General features: G+C 45.6%; 1 protein-coding gene across 4 annotated transcripts in view; it reads right to left on the bottom strand.

The window, feature by feature from the left end:
• SMAP1 (small ArfGAP 1) overlaps positions 1-26,238 on the bottom strand; it is a 161,074-nt gene that overhangs the window by 122,998 nt on the left and 11,838 nt on the right. For all 4 annotated transcript variants that reach the window (XM_069974598.1, XM_069974595.1, XM_069974596.1 and 1 more), the window contains exon 2: positions 1,921-2,054. In XM_069974598.1, the coding sequence (XP_069830699.1) occupies positions 1,921-2,054 (134 nt within the window). The remainder of the gene's footprint in view (positions 1-1,920; positions 2,055-26,238) is intronic.

Below are 26,238 nucleotides of genomic sequence, written 5' to 3'. Positions count from 1 at the left end.
GATGTGCTCTCCTTCCAGGCATTGCTATTTCATTTCACAGCTGCTGTGCCAGGAGATTAGACGTGTTCTGCTAATAGCACCTACCATAAATATGTGGCTCACGTCTGACAAGAGCAAAGCGCAAAACGGCACAAACAGAAAACTTTGGGGAAATGAGTGGCTGAAAAGTAAGATAAGCTACAGGCAAAGCGTTTGTTAAGATTTATAGTGTTACAGAGGGCCCCAATCCACAGGGCGTAATAGAGACGCTCGGACCTCTGGCAGTGAAGAAACAATGAAACACATTAGGAAATTGAAGCTAACGGACTGAGCGGGAGCCACCACCTATACCGTGACCTCTTGTTTCACAGCTTCACAGAAAAAGGAATATTGTCATCAGTAACTGAAATCTGGCACAGACATTTAAAGGGGAACGGTCACCTCCGACTCACATAGACAGATGTAGCCAACAAGGGGAGGAAAAGAGCAGAATATTAGATGAAGAAGGCATGTTGGCTAAATAATGGAAGAAATATTTAAAAGTGTAATGGTCAGTTAAAATATTTTTGCAGAAAAGAATAGTACAAGTAATATTAAGAAACTCTGTAATAGGTTTTATTAGGCAAAAAAGCCTCTTTCTGTACTCAAAAAACAGCCTCTCCCCCTTCTTATCTGCGCATTATCAGGCAGGACAGAGGAGCAAAGTGAAGACGGGTTCTGCTGTGCCCATTATAAGCTATGGGAGGGGGATGAGTGAGCAGAAAGAGGAGGCAAGCAGCTGCGCAGTTTGGAGAATGTCTGGCCAAATAAAACAATGGATTCAAAGGTCAGTACCTATCTGGGAGCTTGGTGAGAGAAGACCACAGGATGATATGCTGTGCAGGGCTGCCTTTTTTCCTCTCCGTGCTCACTCACCCCCCTCAGCCCCTCCCTACTCCATAGAGCACATTGAACACCAAAGTCCTGCTTCTCTTGAAGTGAGGGGGGAGGTAGGAAAACAGCTTTTCAGTACAGGAGCTTTTTTTTTTTTTTTTTTTTAAATCGCTTGTACTATTGATATTTTTTGATTTCTGAAGAGGGACATTTAAGTAACAGTTACACTTTAAGTTGATGGGTCTAACCAGTTTAAAGTCCGACGAAAATTTGTATCAAGGTATTGTATTGCGCCCCAAATGTTATTCAAATCACTAATATACACTAATTACGGGAAATGCTTATGAAGTGCTTTTTTGTCCCTGCACTTACTAATGCATCAAGGCTTCATTTCATGGATAAAATGGTGATGTCCCTTCCAGGATAACCTGGTGATGTCACGACCCGACTCCTAGAGCTGTGCGGGCTGTGGCTGCTGGAGAGGATGGCAGGGGGATGCTCAGTGTCCCTCCGGTGCCCTGCGTCCCTCAGTGTCCCCCTGCCATCATCCTCTCCAGCAGCCACAGCTCGCACAGCTCTGGGAGTCGGGTCGTGACATCACCATGTTATCCAGGAAGTGACATCACCATGTTATCCAGGAAGTGACATCCCCACGTTATCCAGGAAGTGAAGCCTTGATGCAGTAGTAAGTGCAGGGAAAAAAGCACTTTATAAGCATTTCCCGTTATAAGAGTATATTGGTGAATTGTATAACTTTTGGGGGGCAATACAATACTTCAATAAAAATTTTCGACGGACTTCTCCTTTAACTATATTAGCTGAGATGGAAATACCATTAAAAGGCCTCTTTTCCCACATTTGTGTTCGGACTAGACTCTAAAAGTAGCCAAAAACATGCCCCCATCTCCATCCTAATAGCCATGCAATGTTACCTATAATCCCATCAACATTGTGCAGCTATTGGGGGAAAAAAAAAGGGTCTGGTTTTTGCCACATTCCAAACGCAAATGTGAAAGAAAACAAAAATTGATGAAGGTACTGGTCACAAAAATAGGTCACATCAATTACCTGAATTTGTTCTGGGGTCCATTGATCCAGGTTAACAGACTTAACTCTTGATATATGAACACCAAGGTTTCTATGAATTCCAGCACATCGGATGCAAATAAAAACTCCTAAGTTCCAGGAAGCCCATCTTGGACCTATAAAACAATAAATTGAGAGATTTGGTACTGTGTTACTTGTACAGGCTAACAACATTTTCATACAAAATGTGCACATTACTTTAAATTTCCCAAATGGCTTCGCACTGTACTCCCATTGAAAAAGGGGTTTGTGCACACCTGATAGATACACACACACTCACACACCCCACAAAAAGTTAGGGTTATTTGGCTTGTAGGTAAAATTTGTACAAACGTAAAAAGTTATCACTACAGTGACATATGAGTAAGCATCACCATTTGATTCACTACGGATGCTGTTTGACAAAATGTCTCTGACATGTCAAGGGTTTTTTTTTCTAAAAAAGTGCCTCCTTAAAGGGGTCAACCGGGTAATAAAAACTATATTTTAAATGATCCCTCTTCCTAATGTCTAATATACATGTGTAACCTATCTTGCACCCTCTCTCTATTTTTTTTCTCATACTTACCCGCTCTGGATGTCTAAAATCATCTTCTCTGTGTCCTCTCTGTCAACTCCCTGCTCCCTCTTCCTTCCCTCCCTTTGTAGACACGGGACATGTGATCTCCTCTATGGTGGAGGGATTAGCTCTCTATTGACTTGGTAACCCTAAGGGCCCTATTCCACCGGACGATTTATCGTTCGCATAATCGTTAACGATTAACGATCTCAAACGACCGCTATTGCAAAAGACCTGAAAACGTTCACTCATTTCCATGGAACGATAATCGTTACTTATGATCGTATTTGCGATCTTCTTTTATTCGCTATTGCATTAGTATCAACTGCGAACGACGTCCTATTCAATGCGAACGTTTTGCGAACGAGCAACGATAAAAATAGGTCCAGGTCTTATAAAGCGATCAATGATTTCTCGTTTGGTCGTTAATAGTTAACTGCATTTCAACTGACCGATTATCGTTTAGACTCGAACGATTTAACGATAATCTGAACGATATTCGTCCAGTGGAATAGGGCCCTAAGTCTGGATGGAAATAGAATGTTTTTATTCAGTAAACAAGCAGAGATCTAAACCTACTCTACACCCCCCGGTAAACAGATTTCAGTTATGCAGCACATAGCTACACCATGCGCACCGTCAGCTCTGCTACACCCATGCGCGCGTCAACTCTGCTACATCATCAGCTAGTATGGAATACATACTGGGGTGATGTGATGCAAAATCAGTAAAAATAAAAAAATAAAAGTCCTGTGTTTACCGTGCAATAGTAATGAGAGCAGTGGGCAGGAAAGAAAGCTAAGGGGGCGAGTACAGAAATGGACCAATCATTGAGATGCATGATGGGAAATGCAGTTTCCATCTTGGATTTAGAAAAATTTGTAACTCAGGAATGGCAGCAGCTAGAAAGACATGAGATGGGTCAAAATACTCAGAGGGACTTGGAGAGTAAGATCAGCTAGGTTTGGGAGCATTTTAATTTTTTAGCTCTTAGGTGGATAACCCCTTTAACAATTAAATTTAATCGGAGCTGTAATTTGGATACGTTCTCTGTCCTGTATAACGTCAGCATAACATAGCGTACAATAAGAGCACTTATGGGCCACAGAAGACTTTGAAAAATTGATTTTGCCATTTTGTTTTTGAAAGTTTCTATATGACCTGCCCGCTTGAGCATTTCTTTCCATCAACCTTGCAAACACATTTCAGAACATATTGCAGCTTCTGAGACTTGAAGTCCATGTGGGATTTTCTTTGAAGTACAATAAAAAAAAATTCAAAAGAATCAACCAACAAGGTGCAAGATGAAAAAATAAACAAGTCAGCAGATGTCAGCTTCCCCCATCAATCTCCACCCCTTGCAGAATTAATTTCTGTTCTTTTGTATTGTTCTCAAATGGAGAAAGCGTGACTACAGTTTAGGGCTTCACTGCATCATATAAAAAAAAGAAAATGCACCGGTGCCTTCTCTTATCCATCCACAGGATAGGGAGTAACTATCTGCGACCGCCACTGACAGCAAGAACAGAGAACCCCGCCCCTCAAGTCACGTCTATATGAGTAGCAACTAGTTGTGACCCCTTTACCAATAACCTATAGATCTCGTCATCTTCCTGGTCTGCGCATGCGCCATTGATGTCTCAGACCATGCGTCTCCTGTGTTCTCCTGGGTCCCGGGGCCTGTTAGATGGCACATCTCAGGCACAGGGAGAGGTAAGCAACGCTTCATTGTTACTCTCTCCCCTGCCACCTGTGAGAAGTTAGCCAAGGCCGGAGTTCTCCCTTAAACATATAGCATCCAGAGCAACACTAACCTGCAGTGATTTTTCTCTCTAGTGCCAATGCGATGCTTAAGGAAAAGCTAAACTTCACTTTCCAACTGCATGTTCTGTAAAATAATTACTGCAACAGAACTGCAACATAAGCAGCCGACCATCTGTGCACAATAAAAACTACAACTAGTGGAGGGCTGGAGAAAAGATCCGCTTCTATTATCACCGTTGCAGAGATAAACTTCTTCGAAGATGTCAAAGGTCAAATTAGTTTTTCTTTAGTTTTCTTAAGATGCGCAGAATGCAGCAAAATGATGCCAAATAGTAACCAGAGTCTCTCTGCACCAAGGGGGTGCACTAATGAGAGCACGTCAGGAGCAACTTTACCAGGAGAAATAATGAGTTTAGGGTCAAACAACTTTAGTGAAGTAACTGAATATATTATACACACCCCATACATAGCCAGCACACAGAACTGAAACCCGCAATAACTATAGGACATCCAAAGAGAACGTATAATGAGAGGGAAGTGACAGTCTGCAGGAATCTATGAGTGACACTCTCTCTAGAGAAAAGATAGCCACCTAGAGTTGTTGGGTACAGATGACTGCCTCCTAATGCCACAGTCATAGCACGCGCACACACAGCCTGCCGCAGTCAGAGCACGCGCACACACAGCCTGCCGCAGTCATAGCACGGGTACACACAGCCTGCCACAGTCATAGCACGGGTACACACTGCCTGCCGCAGTCATAGCACGGGTACACACAGCCTGCCGCAGTCATAGCACGGGTACACACAGCCTGCCGCAGTCATAGCACGGGTACACACTGCCTGCCGCAGTCATAGCACGGGTACACACAGCCTGCCGCAGTCATAGCACGGGTACACACAGCCTGCCGCAGTCATAGCACGGGTACACACAGCCTGCCGCAGTCATAGCACGCGCACACACAGCCTGCCACAGTCATAGCACGGGTACACACTGCCTGCCGCAGTCAGAGCACGGGTACACACAGCCTGCCGCAGTCATAGCACGAGTACACACAGCCTGCCGCAGTCATAGCACGGGTACACACAGCCTGCCGCAGTCATAGCACGGGTACACACAGCCTGCCGCAGTCATAGCACGCGCACACACAGCCTGCCGCAGTCATAGCACGCGCACACACAGCCTGCCGCAGTCATAGCACGGGTACACACAGCCTGCCGCAGTCATAGCACGGGTACACACAGCCTGCCGCAGTCATAGCACGGGTACACACAGCCTGCCGCAGTCATAGCACGGGTACACACAGCCTGCCGCAGTCATAGCACGGGTACACACAGCCTGCCGCAGTCATAGCACGCGCACACACAGCCTGCCACAGTCATAGCACGGGTACACACTGCCTGCCGCAGTCATAGCACGGGTACACACAGCCTGCCGCAGTCATAGCACGGGTACACACAGCCTGCCGCAGTCATAGCACGGGTACACACAGCCTGCCGCAGTCATAGCACGGGTACACACAGCCTGCCGCAGTCATAGCACGCGCACACACAGCCTGCCGCAGTCATAGCACGCGCACACACAGCCTGCCGCAGTCATAGCACGGGTACACACAGCCTGCCGCAGTCATAGCACGGGTACACACAGCCTGCCGCAGTCATAGCACGGGTACACACAGCCTGCCGCAGTCATAGCACGGGTACACACAGCCTGCCGCAGTCAGAGCACGCGCACACACAGCCTGCCGCAGTCAGAGCACGCGCACACACAGCCTGCCGCAGTCAGAGCACGGGTACACACAGCCTGCCGCAGTCATAGCACGCGCACACACAGCCTGCCGCAGTCAGAGCAGGCGCACACACAGCTACACCCTGCTGCAGCCATGGCACACACATACACAGCCTTCTGCAGCCATAGGGCACGCACACACACACACACACACACACACACAGCCTGCTGCAGCCATAGCGCACACGCAGATACACAGCATCTTCTCTCAGAGAGAAAAACAAACAAACAAACATTGAGGACTAAGGTTACTGCTTCACTACTTAAAGGGAACCTGTCACCCCCCGTGTCGGGGTGACAGGCTCCCGACCCCCCGTTAGAGCCCCCTATACTCACCTAATCCCGCCGGGTCCCGCTTCTGGATCCGGTCGGGTGACGGAGATCTCAGCCGCTGCAGCCCGGCGCGCGCGCTGAGAGATGAGTCCAACACTCATAGAGAATGACGGAGCGCTGGACTCTCCTGTCATTCTCTATGGGTGTTGGACTCATCTCTCAGCGCGCGCGCCGGGCTGCAGCGGCTGAGATCTTCATCACCCGACCACTTCCAGAAGCGGGACCCGGCGGGATTAGGTGAGTATAGGGGGCTCTAACGGGGGGTCGGGAGCCTGTCACCCCGGCACGGGGGGTGACAGGTTCCCTTTAAAGCTTCTCCTCCTTCTCTTTATTACACAGGATATCTTCATATTACACTGCTGCTCATATACAGTCATCCAGCATCCAGGAAGAGAACAGCACAGATTATTCTCACACACACACACACACACACACACACACAAAATGGACTCTTCCAGCTTAAACAAACTGCCAAATAGTGACCTACAACCTTTCCCCAACGACCCTTATGGGCCAGTGTTTTACTAGGGATATATGGAGGAAACTAAAATGTATGTGAGGAAGTGCTTTTCGTTTTTTTTTTTGTTTTTTTTTTTGTAAATAAGGGGTTTAGGGCCCTAGTCCACGGGACGATTATCGTACAGATTATTGTTAAGTCGTTCGAATCTAAGCGATAATCGTTCGGTTGAATAGCTGTTAACGATTAACGACCGAACGAGAAATCGTTTATCGTTTAATAAGACCTGGACCTATTTTTATTGTTGCTCGTTCGCAAATCGTTCGCATTGAATAATACGTTGTTCGGTTGTTCGCAGTAGTGACGAATGCAATAGCGACGACAAGACGACCGCAAGAACGATTATAAGTAATAAGTGGTATATACAGGGATCTGGCATTGTTAGCAGTGTTTCTTTAAGTATGGTGAATATTTAGTTAGAAACATAGAAGACTGTCAGCAGGAAAAGACCACCTGCTCCATCTAGTCTAGTTCTGAGTAGTTCAGGACATGAAGGCTGGAGACTGGCTGCATCCAAAGCACACACAGGAGAAGCTGCTTTATATCTTTCCTCATTCCCTCAGAAGTCGCCCCAGGATCATGTAGGACATTAGGGAGAAGCTGCTGAGCCAGTGTGGTAAATAACTCCCCTGGTATATGACTGGCCATTTATAAAGGAGCTGCGGTTTACAGACAGCCCTGGTTAAGGATTATGTGAACGATAATAGTCCCGTGGAATAGGGCCCTTAGATTGATCGAACGTAAACATATAAAAAAAATCTATTATAACATTTTGAAAGAGTTTTTTTTTTTGTTTTTTTTTTTAAAGCTGGAGTCTGTAAATTTTTTCCTGACTCCCAACTCCAGCCAAAATTTGCTCCAACTCAGACTCCACAGCCCTGATCATACCACCTCTACAAACTGTATATGTTCAGTGCACATTGCATAAGTGATAAGATTACTGCCAGGCCTGAAATTGAGAGGGGGGGGGGGCAAGTAAAGCAAGTTACAGGAAAAGAAAACGCATTGTCTCCAGTACACCAGACACGTCTCTGTCTGCTTTAGGCCTTGATCATTATACGATTCTCTTTATAAAGCGATAAAATAAAGGAAAAAGTAGAGGCTTCATCAGGACATGACAAAACAGACTGTGCCTTTTGATAATTTAGCTGGGATAGTTTTCTAGGCATGCTCTGTATCCTATTCATAGCTTGTAAAGTGTCAATATTATTTGTAAAAACTTCAAAGCAAGATGTCCGAAGTGCACACTGGTGGGGTCCGGGTGTTAAGACCCCCGCCGATAGCTAGAATGAAGGGTCGGAAGCCCCCAGCAGCTTATGCTCTGCCCCTTCATCTCTGCTAAACAGAAATGAATTCCATAGACTGCTAATACAAGCAGTGCACAGAATTATAATGGAAGCCTATGGAACGTCCAGCCGAAAGTTCCATAGGCTCCATCATAATTCAGTGGACTGCAGTTATAGGGATGAAGGGGCAGAGCGTGCTCTGCTAAGCACTTCTGCCCCTTCATTCTAGCAATCAGTGGGTGACGCCAACAATATGCACAACTGACATGTCGCTATGATATGTCAGAAATTTTAACAAATCATAGTTACACTTTAAATTATTTTCTGAAGACCCTTTCCCTTGCAAAGGGAATCTTTGTGAAGTATGATAAATACCAAGGCTATGTTCACACACAGTTTTCTTGCTCAGTATTTTTCAACCAAAATCAGGAGTGGATTGAAAACACAGAAAGGCTGAAACGGAGTAGATGGCCGCCATTTAATGGCAAATAATTACTGTTATTTTAAAACAATGGACGTTATTTGCCGTTAAATTTATCAATGGTTTTTGTGTAGGTCTTGGTGAAAAGTTGTCACACTTATAAGAAATCGCAGTGAGTTTTTCCATGTTGCACAAAAAACGAGAGCGTGTTACTCCAGTTTATTACTCATACCCTACCATTGTATCTATTAGCCTATTAGTATAACATTTTTTATGACACTTTATACATGTCTATTGCACTGTAAACCCCTCCCCCCCCCCCCATCATTACCAATCCCTTTTAACCTCAAAAGGGGGCAGCAGTTCTTTTCGGTTTTACGGTTTTACAGCCGCAATAAGGGATAGTATATAGAAGCCATACTCTAATGTTTATCTATATACACGGCTGTGGCATGACAGCCCTGTATGACGATACCGCTGCACAATTGATCATTCACCCCTGCTCCCCGTCCCTGCTGAGACAATCTGCTATTGAGCACAGCTATTACCGCATGCATCACTCTAACAACTATCCACCGTCATGCGGAACACCTGGGAAGTCAGGGAGGCAAAGAAATATAATAAAATAAAATATAAAATAATAATAATTTTCATAGCATACTCAAAAAATTTAATCTAAAAACAGATGAACCAAAAACATCATGTTTTAAGGAGGTCACAAATCCTCTTATTCCAACGCAGCCTCGATGTGCAGTGCAGGACAAATGAGCCGCATCTTTCAATTTGTGTCTTGTTGAGATAACTATCCCGGCTCTAGTCCACAATGTGAATAAAAAGTGTCAGAGCTAAAAGAATAGTAGGGCACGTAAACAAATACGTTTTTGCACCAAAAAAAAATAAATAAATAAAAAAAATTATATTATATTATAATATATATATATATATATATATATATATATATATATATATATATATATTAACTGTTGCATTTGTCTGCATCCATTCTTTTTTTAAATCAGAACGTTTAAAATCAGGTCGTGACAAGTCACTTCTTTCAGCGGATAGGGGAATACGCTGGCCTATAGAATGGTGTCTATGGAGCCGGCGGAAAGGCGCACAGCCGTGTGCGCGAACAGACAGCGGAATTCCGGACATTATACGCGAAAATTCCTCAGTATGAACGCACCCCTAGGCTGCACTCCCACATTCAGTGTTCTCCCTGGTACGTGAACGTAGTCCACTAGCTACCTCTGTGATCCATGCAAAACCGTTTAAGTCCATTAGTTTTGCATCAGTGTCCATGTTTTTCACACATCTGTTTAACGGTGTGTTCACACGTAATGGATCCGCTGTGGATCCCTGCCCTGTACACTCAAAGGCAGAAAAACTCGCACTGGGATGCACAGCCTGCTGTGAGCATGTCCGCATCCCGTCCTTTAACCCCCTGGCTGCCGGAGCCTATACTTCACCTGGTCCTCGCTCCGGCTTGCTTGGGGGCTCCTGGTGTCTTCACGTGCCGCTCAGCCAATCAGTGCGCTGCGGCTTAGCAGTGCACGGATTGGCTGAGCGGGATGTGCCGGGAGCCACATCTCTCCTCCCCACATGATTGGAGGTGTTACAGCTTGCTGCACTTCAGCACTGGAGCTCAGGAACGCCTCTTTGACTCTTTGTACTACAGAATGACGGCTATTGGATAGTGTCAGCAGTTCTGGACGTGAATTGCAGCTGACAGATTCCCTTTAATAACGTCAACTAAGAAAACTGCATCACAAAAACGAAGCTAAAATGCAGGCCGCATTACACTGTGCACAATAACCCCTTCTCGTACGGCTTCACGCTGCTCATATCTCAGCTATTAACACTGGAACTAATAAAAGGGAAGCAAAACAGATGTAATTAGAGGCGATCACTAAACCTATTCCCCGGCCACATCCAGCCTGCACACTGCCAAAGATAACATGTTCCTACATTACAGCTGGGACAATCTGCCCTACACAAGCATCACTTCTCATTACCTTCCTCTATTAAGCCTGAGCTCAGCAAATGGAAGGAGCTTAGAAGCCAGGAAAGCTTGTAACCAGGCTAAAAGAACTAGAAGAGCCAGCAACAAATGGCTGTGTGGCTACCTGAAGGCTACAAGTCTTGGTGAGCTAAAAACTTAAAAGGAACCTGTCACCCTGGCACAGAACCCAACCAATCTCCAGATAGAGCCCCCGATACTTACCCCCTCCAGCCGCTGCTGCTCCTGATGCTCGTGCCGCCGCGGACTAATCGCCGTCTGCTTGTATGTAAACTCAATATGAAAATTAGAAGAGATGGATCCGATGTCCATAGGAAATCAATGATCCAGTGATTTCCTATGGACATCGCACTCATGTCTTCTCATTTGGGCATTGAGCGTGCGGCAATTTCTCCACAGCAGGATCAGGAGGAGGGGGTAAGTATCAGGGGCTCTGTTGGGGAGCCGAATAGGTTCTGCCCCGGGTGAAAGCTTCCCTCTAAATGGGTACTACAAGCACATTATAGAGGGAGATTCATCAAACATGGTGTAAAGTGAGACTGGCTCAGTTGCCCCTAGCAACCAATCAGATCCCACCTTTCATTCCTCACAGGCTCTTTGGAAAATGAAAGGTGGACTCTGATTGGTTGCTAGGGGCAACTGAGCCAGTCTCACTTTACACCATGTCTAATAAATCTCTCCCTTCATAACACTATTACATATACTGTCCACCTACTTTTAGACACACACACACACACACATATATCTATCTATCTATCTATCTATCTATCTCTCACCCACCATGCTAAGCCCCCCACCTCGGCTGTAGCTTATAGTTGGGGGGCCTCCAGCATGAGCCCTCCTCTATTACATTCCCAATAGACAGTAATTATCTACGGCAGACCCCCCCCCCCCCCCCTCCCTCTTGTGCTTTCATTACACGATATAAACTTCCTGCACGCTCTCGCTGCCCTTTTACCACTGTGAAAATTACCGACTTCTATTAAGTTAGCTCATTAGTTAACAATTTATTGTATTAGCCGACTGTAAGGAGATAAAGCGCGGTCCTATCGGTGACATCTCCCTGCTGTCTACGGGCTGCCTGCTCATATTAATATACAGCTGCTGCCGCTGTCTAATAGATTCATTTATACATATCTACTCCATCTCTCCGCAATTAGATAGGCTTCTTATAGAGCCGCTCCCAATATTGCACAGCGAGGAGAGATTCAGACAAATTACACTATCTGGTTTCCGCTCAGATGATGACAAAAGGCTTTTATATGTATTTTAATAAAAATAAAGATGCTTTCCACATATCAATGTTTAGACGGTCTGAAGTTACCGCGATGATTGAACAGACATGGAAATTCATTCCGCATATGTACTTGGCATAACAAGTGTGCATACTTACCGGGCTAAAACGGCATGACCAACACTTATAATGAAGCTCTAGTGCATGCTTGACATATTAAGGGTGGAAAACTAGTCAACAGTACAAGCAAATACATCTTTAACAAAACAAAACAAAAAAAAACCACAAGCTCATCCTATCCTGAAGAGTTACCAGATAGTTCAGTTAGGCTTTAAAGTGTCCCTGTCGTTTAATTTTTTTAGCAGAAATCAATAGTAGAGGCGATTAAGAAACTTGCGAAAAATGCATTTTTATCACAAAAAAAAAAAAGTTTGAAGCTCTCCCCCCTGTCTTAATGATTTTCTATGGAAAGTAAAGAGTTGGAGGGAGATGAGGCACCAAAACAAGACATCAAAGAGTTAATATACAGCTACATCACCGGGCTATCTCCTCTGAAGTCAGCACTGACCTCTCTGACCTATAAATACCGGCTTTCACACAGCTCCCGCTGTGTAATCCTTTGATCTCTGCTGCCTACTAACCTCCCTCCTCCCCCCCTCCCCTCTCCATAAAACAGACAGGGTCTGACTGATGTAAACCAGTCGAGATTTTCTGATAATGAGCAGTGAATGAGAGAGAGGAGGGAGGGGGGAGGGGACCTGAGGAAATTTTTTTTGAATGCAGATAACAACATATTTGCCTAATAAACCCAATTACTAAGTTTCTTAAAATCGCCTGTACTATTGATTTCTGGGGGGGGAAAAAATGAAACGACAGTGACACTTTAAGTAACAGCTTACACTGCTTAGTTCTGCTCTATAATGTCCTCCATGCTGCTTCTGTCTGTGCTATACGGATCTCCACTCCTGTGTGAAGTGTATGGGAGATATCACAGAGGCTAGTCTTTCATCTCAGTTCATGGACAGCTGAACATTAGAGACAAAGCCCCAAGAGCAGTATTAAAATTGTTGTACTACTCCTCATGTAAACACACACACACACACACAAGCTCATCCTATCCTGAAGAGTTACCCAATGGTTCAGCTTTGCTTTAAATCCACCATGCAGCTGCCCTGCTCTCACAAGAAGCTGTTGTATTCCGTGTACAAGACTGCACAGACATTAACTTCTATCATCTCATTCCTTTGGGACTAGACCACATTTATACACATCTTTAAAAATGGAGCCCTGGATGAGAAAGCTTTAACCCTGTTTAATCCCCACCTATAATCTAAGCTTGTGTGTTACATGCATTGGTCTGTCTGTAGCTCACCCTGACACTGCTGTAAAAATTCCTCACTTTCTGGTCCACTATGTCTCTGACCCTCTGTCCTCCCCCCCCCCCCCCCCCATCTGAGGCAGCGGTCACATGATCTGTCTCTTCTGTTGCCAGGCAAGCTGTTACACCCCATTTGTAACCCTGCCCACCACTGACATCACACAGTGATCACCTGGCCAAGGGTGAGGAAACAGCCTCTCCTGAGTAGTATAGGGCAAAGGAGACACTGTTGTTTTATCTCTCTCTCTCTCTCTCTCTCTCTTTCTCTAATCTGTGTAGATAAATAGAGAGTTAGAAAGATGGATAGATATTGTGCAAAGCAGAAGCAGATTAAGCCCGTTAGTTGGTTCGGAAGTGCAATGCATGCTGGGAGACTTTATTAACTAGAACTGTGAAAATGTAACGGATGCGGATGAAGTTATGGACCATATTTTACAGATCACAGAGTAAAAATAGCGGACCTAGGTCTGAACTAGATGCCATTTAGGCATCTGGGTGGTGACATGCTCAGAGCCCACTGGGTACTGTACGGTGCTGCACCCCTTTTATTGTTGGCTACAGTATTCTATGTGCACACACTACAACTCAGTAGACTACAACACAACCATTGAGGCACTTATGATTTTGCCCTGTGACTTAAAAAAAAAATAGCAACTTTTAGCTGCTAAAAATGGATGCTGTAACCAAAGCCATCTTCTACACCCGGCTACAAGAGAACATAAGGTGGAAGCTGCCTGACAGTGATAGAAAAGGGAGTTCTCAGGACAGCTATGTTCCATCAGCTATCACTCAAGGAGTTTAAGGGGGGGGGGGGTTGTCATATTTTCTCATACTATTAAATGCATAATAATTCTGCAACGTCAATGAATATTTAATTAAGATGGATTCCTACTTCCAAGATCAAAAGGGAAGAAAAATTACAAGACCAAAGTGGTTATTATGATGGATCAGCTCCTAGTAATACATACTGGACTGACTAATGGGAACACAAAGCTCAAACTTCAAGGGAGGGAATATAGTATACAGTGTAATACACTCACCGATAACACCTTTAACCATAATCCTGCTTACCGGCATTCCCTTTCCAATAAATAATCCCTATACTAAGCATCAGTGGGGTCCCAGTGGTCAAATGTGATGGCGCTTGTTACCTTCACCATTGGCGCCATTTCCATGCTATTAGCAGTTTAAAGGAGTTGTCCAGTCACAATCTTTTTTTTCTATTCTTTTTCAGATCAACTGATATCATAAAGTTATGTAGATTTGTAATTTACTTCTATTAAAAAAAATCAAGTCTTCCCTTACTTATTAGCTGCTGTGTCTCCTGCAGGAAGTGTTTTTATTTTCAGTCTGACACAGTGCTCTCTGCTGACATCTCTGGCCGAGACAGGAACTTTGTCTCGGTTTTCTACGAATCCCCATAGAAAACCTCTCCTGCTCTGGACAGTTCCTGTCTCGGCCAGAGATGTCAGCAGAGAGCACTGTGTCAGACTGAAAATAAAATACCCCTTTCTGCAGGACATACAGCAGCTAATAAGTATGGGAAGACTTCGAGATTTTTTTTAATAGAAGTAAATTACAAATCTATATAAAACTTTCTGACACCAGTTGATATGAAAGAAAGATTTTTACTGGACAACCCCTTTAATGCCTATGCTAATAAGTTGCTTTGGAGCACAGGGGGTGGGAGTTATCCCCCTGGTCAGCACACCCTAATCATCAGCAGAGTGGGATAGCCATGGGGGGGGGGGGGGGGGGGGGGGGGGGAGAATCGGGGCACTAGGGGCAGTAGTCCCACCCCCCAGGCACCAAAATAAATTGTTAGCATAGGGATTACAGTTTCATATAGAAAGTAACCCTCCTTCATTCTCAGGTCAGATGCTTCTAACATGCTGATAACTTCTATGCACTATGGGGAGATACCCTTTAATGCCTAGGGCTTGTTCACATTTGCCTCATTGTGTTTGTACTTCAGCTCAGCAGTTCAAATGGCACAGATTTTTAAAAAGCTTATATAAACCATGTTTTCCTGACAATAAGATTTTTGCCCCTAAAGATGCGCTAGGTCTTATTTTCAGGGGAGGTTTTATTTTTCCTTAATGCCTTCCCTGCACATTCACAAATGACGGAAGGCAACGTGGCCTCCTCTCACACCTCATTTACACCTGGAAGCAGGGTTCTGGCACCTGGATTCACTAAAAGGTGTACGCCTCTTAGTGAATCTGGCCGTGGAAAAGGGCACGGGTCCTAATTTAAAAGGCAAAATTTTTTTATTAAAAGTATTGTATTGCCCCCCAAAAGTTATACAAATCCCCAACATACACTTATTATGGAAAATGCTTATAAAGTGCTTTTTTCCCTGAACTTACTACTGCATCAGGGCTTCACTTCCTGGATAACATGGTGATGTCACTTCCTGGATAACATGGTGATGTCACTTCCTGGATAGCATGGTGATGTCACTTCCTGGATAGCATGGTGATGTCACTTCCTGGATAGCATGGTGATGTCACGACCCGACTCCCAGAGCTGTGTGGGCTGTGGCTGCTGGAGAGGATGATGGCAGGGGACATTGAGGGACACAGGGCACTGGAGGGACACTGAGCGTCCCTCTGCCATCATCCTCTCCAGCAGCCACAGCCTGCACAGCTCTGGGAGTCGGGTCGTGACATCACCATGCTATGCGGGAAGTGACATCACTATGCTATCCGGGAAGTGACATCACCATGCTATCCGGGAAGTGACATCACCATGCTATCCGGGAAGTGACATCACCATGCTATCCGGGAAGTGAAGCCTTGATGCAGTAGTAAGTGCAGGGAAAAAAAGCACTTTATAAGCATTTCCCGTAATAAGTGTATATAAGGGATTTGTATAACTTTTGGGGGGCAATAAAATACTTAAATAAAAATTTTCACCAGACTTCTCCTTTAAGGATCCTTGGCAACTACAAACATGTAAAAAGGGTCCATGTGAAAGGGCCTAAACCAGATGCAATCTTGTAAACTGGAGTATTTATAGTGTTTAGAGGTCACAGGAAAATCAACATTACTGGGATTCTGCTAAGTAGTTTTGGATGATATCTAGTCCAGATTTTAAGAATCTTTGTAATTGGGTTTATTAGGTAAATATGCCATTATCTGCATTCAAAAAGACTTTCCCCAGGTCCCCCCCCTCCTCCTCCTCTCTCTTTCACTGCTCATTATCAGGAAATCTCATCTTGTTTACATCAGACCTTTGCCCTTCATAATCTATGGAGAGGGGAGGGGGGAGAAGGGACGTTAGTCGCCAGCAGAGAGCAGAGAACAAATGATTACACAGCGGAAGATGTGTGAAAGCCGGTATTCAGAGGTCAGCAAGGTCAGTGCTGACGTCAGAGGAGATAGCCCGGTGATGTAGCTGTAAATTAACTTTGTTGTCCTGTTTTGGTGCCTCATCTCCCTTCCCCCCTCCTCTCTCCATAGAAAACCATTAAGACAGGGGGGAGAACTTCAAACTGCTTTTTCACGATAAAAATGCTTTTTTTAGCTAATAAACCCAAATACAAAGTTTCTTAAAATCGCCTGTACTATTGATTTCTGAAAAAAAAAAAAAATGACAGTGACAGTTTAAAGCCAAAAACCGCAACGGAGACTTCTGCCATGCAAACCCTGCTCTTAATAGCACAATCTTTTATCCCCCTCTATCACCCAAAAACAGCAGAGTTTCTAAATATAGAGAGAGAAATACACAGACCATTCCGAATGAGGAAGAACATTTTCATTATGACTTCTGTCAGAGCGACAAGCGCCTGGTGTTTGTAGCCACATGTGTAGACCCTTCCCTAGTCTCCTTATAGTGAATGAAGAACACGGAGCTCAGCCTAACTCCACACTGACCGCAGAATCCCAGCACAGTGAAATGAACCTGCAACTGCAGACATAGGAAAAAGTGCGGTGCTGCCTTAGAGCTCCCATTGAAATCAGTGGGAGCCTTAAAGGTGTACTCCGGGCCTGGGGGGTATTTCTGAGGATCGCCGGGGAGGGGGTGGAAATTGAAGCTGGAGGTCACTTACCACCCCCCATGCCAGGCAGGACTCCGCTACGGCCGCTGACTGGCAGAGTTGCCTTGAGACATCACGTCTCATCATTGCCTTGAGACATCATGGCAGCTCTGACCAGGAAACGTCCGCGGGACGGGAGTACTGGGCAGCGCGATCCAGGCATCGGCATTAGAACGGAGGAGGTAAGTGACCTCCGGCTTCAATTTACACCCCCCTCCCCGGCAATCCTCAAAAATACCCCCCGGCCGGGAGTACCTCTTTAAAGGGGTTGTTCACCAAATTTGGTTTTCTTTCAAAATCAACTGGTGCCACAATGTGCCAAAGATTTGTAACTTACTTCTATTTAAAAAAACAAAAAACAAAAAAAACTCTTCCCGTACATATCAGCTTCTGTAGGTCCTGCAGGAAGGGATGTATTCTTTCCACTGCTCAGGACAGTTCCTGACATGGACAGAGGTGGCAGCAGATATCACTTTGTCAGATTGGAAATACACCACTTCCTGCAGGACATACAGCAGCTGATAAGTACTGAAATATTTTGAATTTATTGGAAGAAGTAAATTCTAAATCGTTAACACTTTCTGGAACCAGTTGAGTTTCAAAAGGAAAAAAAAAAATTGTGAACTACACCTTTAATAAAAGCCATGCAAAAATTCTACATCAAAATCAGCATCAATATCACCACAGCGGATTGTGCACGGTTTAGAGGTTGTATATTCAGTGTGGGTTTTGCCTATGTGAATATGCCCTTATATGCTGACTGCAATAGGGTAACATTGTGTGGAGTACTCCCATACCAAACATCAAAGTATACTGTCACGTTTAAGAAAATGGGTTCTCTCTAACAAGATGCAATAATACACTATACAATGTCACCACATCTGAAGCAAGGAGAATAAATGGAATAAGTAACAGAAAGGAATAGGAAAGGAATAAGAAGAAATAGACCAGCACTTCCAAGGATTTATGGAGAACTGCGCTGGAATGAATCATCTCTCCATTACTGAATCTTATACTGCCACCTAGTGGAGAATATCAGGACACAGCTAACACATCAGGACACATCTGATGGCTGCAATTTACACTCCAAACTGCTGACACTAAGGGTGCGTTTACACAGTGAGGTTTATCTGATCTTGAAATTTAAAATTTGAAAAGAGGAGATATCTTAGTCTTTCCTTCATGACCTCTTCCCTGTTCATAGTTTGTTCCTGGCTTTGGCTTCAATTATTCCATTCGTATACCTTAATTATGGAAGCACAGACAATTATATGAAAGGGACCATGTGATTTCTTGTTTGGAACATGAATTGCAGCTTGCAGATTCCCTCTAAGGTTATATCCACAAAACCATTATGGTGAGTTTACACAGACAGATTTATCTGACAAATTTTTGAAGCCAAAGACAGGAACAGACTATAAACAGAGGAGAACAGGTCATATAGGAAAGACTGAGATTTCTCCTCTTCTCAAATCCATTCCTGGCTGTGGCTTCAAAAATCTGTCAGCTAAAGCTGCCCGAGTAAACACACCATTAGGACGCGTTCAGACTCCGAAACCGTGCAGAGAACATCCTGTGGATTCTGCCGCTCGCTCCTGCTTGACTCTCTGCCTGTGCCATAGACTCCATTCTATGTTCAGGCAGATTGTGCCGTCCGCCCAAAAATTGACATGCCAAAAGTTTTTCAATCTGTCAGGGTGTGAGTTTTCAGAGCCTGACCAATAAGTAGACTGAGCGGCTGTGTATTCCACTCCCGGCTCTCTCAGGGAGCAGCCCCCCTCTGAGAATGAGGAACGCCCCACTATAAATGACTAACAATCCATGCGGAAGGTGTGACACATACACCATACATGCTAGTTGTCTCCCCAAGACAAATCTTCTAGCTAGACTAAGGTGCATTTACACAGAGAGATTTATCTGACATATTTGAAGCCAAAGCCAGGAACAGACTATAACAGAACAGGTCATAAAGGAATAACTAGGATCTATCCTATTTTCAATTCCATTCCTGGCTTTGTCTTCAAAAATCTGTCAAAAAAATCTGTGTAAACGCACCATGAGGGTGCCTTTACACAGATTTCTGACAGATTTTTGAAGCCAAAGCCAGGAAAAGACTATAGACAGAGAACAGGTCATAAAGGAAAGAGATTTCTCCTCTTCTCTAATCCATTCCTGGCTTTGGCTTCAAAAATCTGTCAGATTAATCACTCTGTGTAAAGGCACCCTAAGGGTCAATTTACACAGAAAGATTTGACAGATTATCTGCCAAAGATTTGAAGCCAAAGCCAGAAACTGATTATAAACAAAGATCAGGTCATAAAGGAAAGCCTGAGATTTCTCCTCTTTTCAAATCCATTCCTGGCTTTGGCTTCAAATATTAAGCAGATAATCTGTCTGTGTAAATGGACCCTAAGGGTGTGTTTACACAGAGACCTATCTGACAGATTTTAGAAGCCAAAGCCAGGAGTGGATTTAAAAAAAAAATGAGAAATCTCAGTCTTTCCTTTATGACCTGTTCTCTCTTTAGAGCCTGCTCCTGGCTTTGGCTTCAAAAATCTGCCAGATAAATCTCTCTGTGTAAAGGCACCCTATTAACACCAACAGATTATCTGACAGTTTTTTTTAACCAAAGCCAGGAATGGATCATAAACAGATCAGGTCATAAAGAAAGACTGAGATTTCTCCCCTTTTCGAATCAATTCCTGGCTTTGGCTTGAAAAAAATCAGTCAGATAATCTGTTTGTGTAATAGGACCCTTAGGCCGCATTCACATGTCCGTGTTCTGCATAAAACACGGACGAGGAATGCCTGTAACGGACTGGCAGGTGGATCAGTGCATCGGTCCTCTGCATCCTAGGCCCTACTGAAACATAACGGCTTAGATTCTTCTAACCTACTGTTAGTTTTCCTTGAAGGAAGCAGAATAGAAAAATATTTTCTGGCAATGATACGGTTACATCCTTCCCATTCGTTTCAGCAGACACATCAAAGAACCCCTGCTCTTCATGGATTTGACTGGAAATGTCCATTTTGTTTGGTGAGAGGCTGCGTGTGCGAGATACTGGCTGTAAAAGAAAGGCTTCTAGGGGAGAGAAGCTCAGTACATAAGGTGTTCTCACAGTGTACAGGAAAGCTCAAGCAACAGCAATACCACCGCTCTCCACAAGAGGGCAGATGCGGACCATAAAATACAGTAAACTGCCCACCATACTGAAGAGAAATCATATGCAATATAAGGGAAAGTGGGCCAATCTTATGGATTCTGCTTCCATTGACATGACAACATAGCAGCACACTATAACTATGGCGCCAAGAGGTTCTGCAGCACGCACACACACAAACTACAGGGGTTACATTAAAAGTAAATGAAGATAGAAAAGGAATGAGAGTCCTGCTCACTTACAGACTAGGAGGACTGGCGGTGACATGAGAGGAACTCTGCCTCAGTTTAATATGGATCCCCATAGAAAACCTCTCCTTCTCTAGACAGTTCCTGTCTCGGCCAGAGGTGGCAGCAGAGAGCACTGTGACAGCCTGAAAATACAACCCCTGGCAAAAAGTATGGAATCACCAGTCTTGGATGGGCACTCATTCAGACATTTCATGCTGTAAAACAAACTCAGATCAAAACCATGATACAATATTAAGGTCATTCCAAAGTGCTACTTGTTGGCTTTCAGGAACACTCAAAGAAATGAAGAGAAAACATTGTGGAAGTTAGTGAATGATACTTTTATTGACCAAGCACAGGGAAATAAATACGGAATCACTCAATTCTGAGGAAAAAAGTGTGGCATCACTCAAATTGGAGGTAGAAAAAAAAGGACACACCCAGTCTATGTCCTTTTCCTTGCCATTTGTCTTGAAAACCGAAAAAGTACAACTAAACAGATGAAGCACAAATGGGAGGAAGCTGGAGTCAATGTATGTGACCGAACCGTAAGAAATCGCCTAAAGGAGATGGGATTTCTATACAGAAAAGCTAAACGACACCTAAACATAAAAAAACAAGACTCCAATGGGCTGAGGAGAGGCAGTCATGGACTGTGGATGACTGGATGAAAGTTGTCTTCAGTGATGAGTCAAGAATCTGCATTGGACAAGATGAATCTAATGCATTGGACATTTGAATCTAAACGATAATCGTTCACTTGAATAGCAGTTAACGTAGAGAGCTTATGTGCAGAGAGCTTAAAGTGACTGTGTACCGACAATCTGCCCCCCCCCCCCCCCCCCAAACCGCTTGTACCATCAGATAGCTGCTTGTACTCCAAGATCTGTCCTGGGGTCCGTTCGGCAGGTGATGCAGTTATTGTCCTAAAAAACAACTTGTGCCAAATTGGCGTGGCCTAGAGTGTATGTACCCAAACCTTGCACCACCCCTCCGTCCCTCCTCCCCACCCTCCTTATCATTAGGAATGCCCCCAGGTAGGATTTTTCCTATTCATCACCTGTTTGCATACAGCACACGTGCTGGATCGTTAAGGGATCTGTGCAGTGTTCACACAGCTGATGAATAGGAGAAATCCTGCCTGGAGCATTCCTAATGATGAAGAGAGCGGGGAGGAGGGACGGAGAGGTGGTGCAATCCTAGGGCATGGGTACTCTAGGCCACGCCAATTTGACACAGGGCTGCAAGTTTAAAAGTTGTTTTTTAGGACAATAACTGCATCACCTGCTGAACGGACCCCAGGACAGATCTTGGATTAAAAGCAGCTATCGGACGGTACAAGAGGTTTTGGGGGGGGTCAGATTGTGGGTACAGCGCCACTTTAAAGGGGCTCCTTTGATCTGCCGCAGGTCCTGTAAGTAAGAATGGACCATAATAAGGTGATCATCTTATTCTGGCACTTTAGGAGGCACAGGCGTCTTATTCGCCCATAAGCTTCTTGGTTAAAATTGCTCTCTCTCCTGACAAATTGGTCCTGCTCATAGACATTTGTTATAGTTTCCTAAAATATCCTCGGCATTGTGAAGGTGACATTAAGCCATTGATGAATACTGATCTCTAACATTCACAGTATGCAGAGCGGAGGCCACAGGACCAGGCGTCTGCAAATGTTACCAGAACCCTTGGGGATTAATTATTTAGGGTCAGTCTGCTGTCTGCTTACTTATCCATTGTCTGGGGCTCCTGTATACCTCATTACCCATCCTGGTGGAAAACACAGGCGCTGCATGATTAACTTTACACAAGGACGCTTTACATATGGCTTTGCTTTACATTCAGTTTTTCTCATCTATATCCACCAGAGGTGTCAAAGGGCCCTATTCCACCGGACGATTATCATTTGCATAATCGTTAATGATTAACGATCTCAAACGACCGCTATTGCGAAAGACCTGAAAACGTTCACTCATTTTCATGGAACGATAATAGTTACTTATGATCGTAATTGCGTTTATTCTTCGCTGTTTATTCGCTATTGCGTTCGTATCTATTGCGAACGACCGAACAATGTCTTATTCAATGCGAACGTTTTGCGAACGAGCAACACTAAAAATAGGTCCAGGTCTTCTAAAGCGATCAACGATTTCTCGTTTGGTCGTTAATCGTTAACTGCATTTCAACGGAACGATTATCGTTTAGATTCGAACGATTTAACGATAATCTGAACGATAATCGCCCAGTGGAATAGGGCCCAAACTCCGGGTCCTACAACTACAATTCCCATCATGCCTGTACAGCCAAAGCTTCATCTGTCAAGGCATGATGGGAATTGTAGTTTTGTAACACCTGGAGGGCCCAAGTGTAACACCTGTGATATAGGGGTCAGCCATAGGCCCAGATTTATCAGCGTTCGAGCTCCTAAATCATGGTGGCCACACAGGATCTGCAGCTATAGGGCAGGCAGGCAGGCGCACACACACACAGCCTTCTGCAGCCATAGCACGCGCACACACACAGCCTTCTGCAGCCATAGCACACACACACACACACACCCTTCTGCAGCCATAGCGCGCACGCACACACACATCCTTCTGCAGCCATAGCGCGCGCACACACACACACACACCCTTCTGCAGCCATAGCGCGCGCGCACACACACACACACACACCCTTCTGCAGCCATAGCGCGCGCGCACACACTGCCTGCTGCAGCCATAGCGCGCGCGCACACACTGCCTGCTGCAGCCATAGCGCGCGCGCACACACTGCCTGCTGCAGCCATAGCGCGCGCGCACACACTGCCTGCTGCAGCCATAGCGCGCGCGCACACACTGCCTGCTGCAGCCATAGCGCGCGCGCGCACACACTGCCTGCTGCAGCCATAGCGCGCGCGCGCACACACTGCCTGCTGCAGCCATAGCGCGCGCGCGCACACACTGCCTGCTGCAGCCATAGCGCGCGCGCGCACACACTGCCTGCTGCAGCCATAGCGCGCGCGCGCACACACTGCCTGCTGCAGCCATAGCGCGCGCGCGCACACACTGCCTGCTGCAGCCATAGCGCGCGCGCACACACACTGCCTGCTGCAGCCATAGCGCGCGCACACACTGCCTGCTGCAGCCATAGCGCACGCACACACTGCCTGCTGCAGCCATAGCGCGCGCACACACTGCCTGCTGCAGCCATAGCGCGCGCACACACTGCCTGCTGCAGCCATAGCGCGCGCACACACTGCCTGCTGCAGCCATAGCGCGCGCACACACTGCCTGCTGCAGCCATAGCGCGCGCACACACTGCCTGCTGCAGCCATAGCGCGCGCACACACTGCCTGCTGCAGCCATAGCGCGCGCACACACTGCCTGCTGCAGCCATAGCGCGCGCACACACTGCCTGCTGCAGCCATAGCGCGCGCACACACTGCCTGCTGCAGCCATAGCGCGCGCACACACTGCCTGCTGCAGCCATAGCGCGCGCACACACTGCCTGCTGCAGCCATAGCGCGCGCACACACACTGCCTGCTGCAGCCATAGCGCGCGCACACACACTGCCTGCTGCAGCCATAGCGCGCGCACACACTGCCTGCTGCAGCCATAGCGCGCGCACACACTGCCTGCTGCAGCCATAGCGCGCGCACACACTGCCTGCTGCAGCCATAGCGCGCGCACACACTGCCTGCTGCAGCCATAGCGCGCGCACACACTGCCTGCTGCAGCCATAGCGCGCGCACACACTGCCTGCTGCAGCCATAGCGCGCGCACACACACACACAGCCTGCTGCAGCCATAGTGCACGCACACACACACACAGCCTGCTGCAGCCATAGTGCACGCACACACATGTGCATATTACACTGCTACTCATATACAATCATCCAGCAAGAGACCAGCACAAATCTCCCCCCACACACACAGGTATGTCACCTTACATAAAGATGAATTAATCTATTTCAGATCCTCACATTTTACACTTTTTTTTTAATGTTTGCTAAACTGCTGGTTTTATCTGCATGCAGTTCAGTCCAGGAAATAGTCAGCATTGGAAAGGGATCCGGTATATCTGGTATATTCTAGACATACTTTAAGTTTCGTCCCCATCTATTTTTAATTCTATGATTCCTTTTAGTAGGGATTATGTGGTAGTCATGAAGAAGTCCTCATTTCCTGAGGCATATACATATATGAGCGGGCACGCTTCCATCACCCACTACACTAGTTATCATAATGTGCCGTAACAGAGGGAATTACACAGTTTACACAGCAATACAAACTGACAACTAAGTCAACTCTATAAAGCCTGTAAGACAACTGTGCTCAAAGCAGAGAAGCTTATACAGGGCCCGATCAGCAGGCCGAGGGCAAGAGAGAAAAGAAGAGGATTTACTATTATACCGTATTTTAAAAGAAACCGCTAAGTTCCATCACTGATGATGCAGCATTTATAAATGTAATCCCCCAAAACAGACACGTAAAAACGCATGGCGTATTCCCCACACCGTCACATATAAGATTCCGATGCATGGGAAGGAGTGGGGCCCAACGTGTGCTGTGGATGCCTGACTGCGATAGAGAGCAGGGACCCCACTGTAACAGAGGGGGACGGTTATAATGCCACACTTGGATAACATGCTGCATTGAGACAAGGAGAGAAGTGCTCGGTTGGAGGTCTCAACACCCAGAGACCCTGAACTATTGTCATGTCTCTATGACAGAGACATTAAAGGGGAACTATCAGCAGGTTAGATGAATCTAACCTGCTGCTATGTCCCTATTGCACAGGAGACGCCAAGGAGGAAGATATGTCTCTTACCTTCCTCCTCTGAGCCGTTCCGATGCAGTTAGTCGTGCGCTTCACAGTCTGGTGAGACCATTAGGAGCACTGCCCGATACACCCCTTTCTAATGATAATAGATTGGCGCTATGGAGGAGGGCAGTGCTCCCAATAGTGTCAACAGACTGTGAAGCACACAAGCAACTGCACTGAAACGGCACCGAGGAGGAAGGTAAGAGACATACTGTACTTTCCTCCTTTGTGTCTCCTGTGCAGTAGGGACATATCAGCAGGTTAGATTAGTCTACTTAAAAAAAAATCCTTAGGCTATGTGGAAAACATGGATATAGTCATTGGCTGTATCCATGTTTTCCAGACCTTAGAGCTTTATCCAACTTCAGCAGCCACCGCTAATCAAATACCGAAAGTTCGGGTTCAGATGGACTCGAACCCGGTTTGCTCATCTCTACACATGACTCATACAGCAATGATCTGCTACCGTCGCTATGGGCTGCCTGGACGATCTATCAATCACCCGGGCAGCCCCCCCAGCGGCAGCGAGCGGGGAACGAGGAGCAAACGAGCTCTAATAGCACTCGTTTGCTCCTCTCAGTCGGCCCGAGTAATAGGGGCTTAATGATGCGTTTACACGAAACGATTATCGTGCGAATTTGCACGATAACGATCGAATTCAAACGATAATCGTACGTGTAAACGCAGCGAACAAGCGAAAAATCGTTCATTTTGATCTTTTAACTTGTTGTTAAATCGTTGTTCGCAAAAAATTCGACGATCATTC

Source organism: Dendropsophus ebraccatus, chromosome 6 (genome assembly GCF_027789765.1).
Source record: "Dendropsophus ebraccatus isolate aDenEbr1 chromosome 6, aDenEbr1.pat, whole genome shotgun sequence".
NCBI classification, from domain to species: Eukaryota; Metazoa; Chordata; class Amphibia; order Anura; family Hylidae; genus Dendropsophus; species Dendropsophus ebraccatus.
This window is presented reverse-complemented; position numbering and strand designations above follow the sequence as displayed.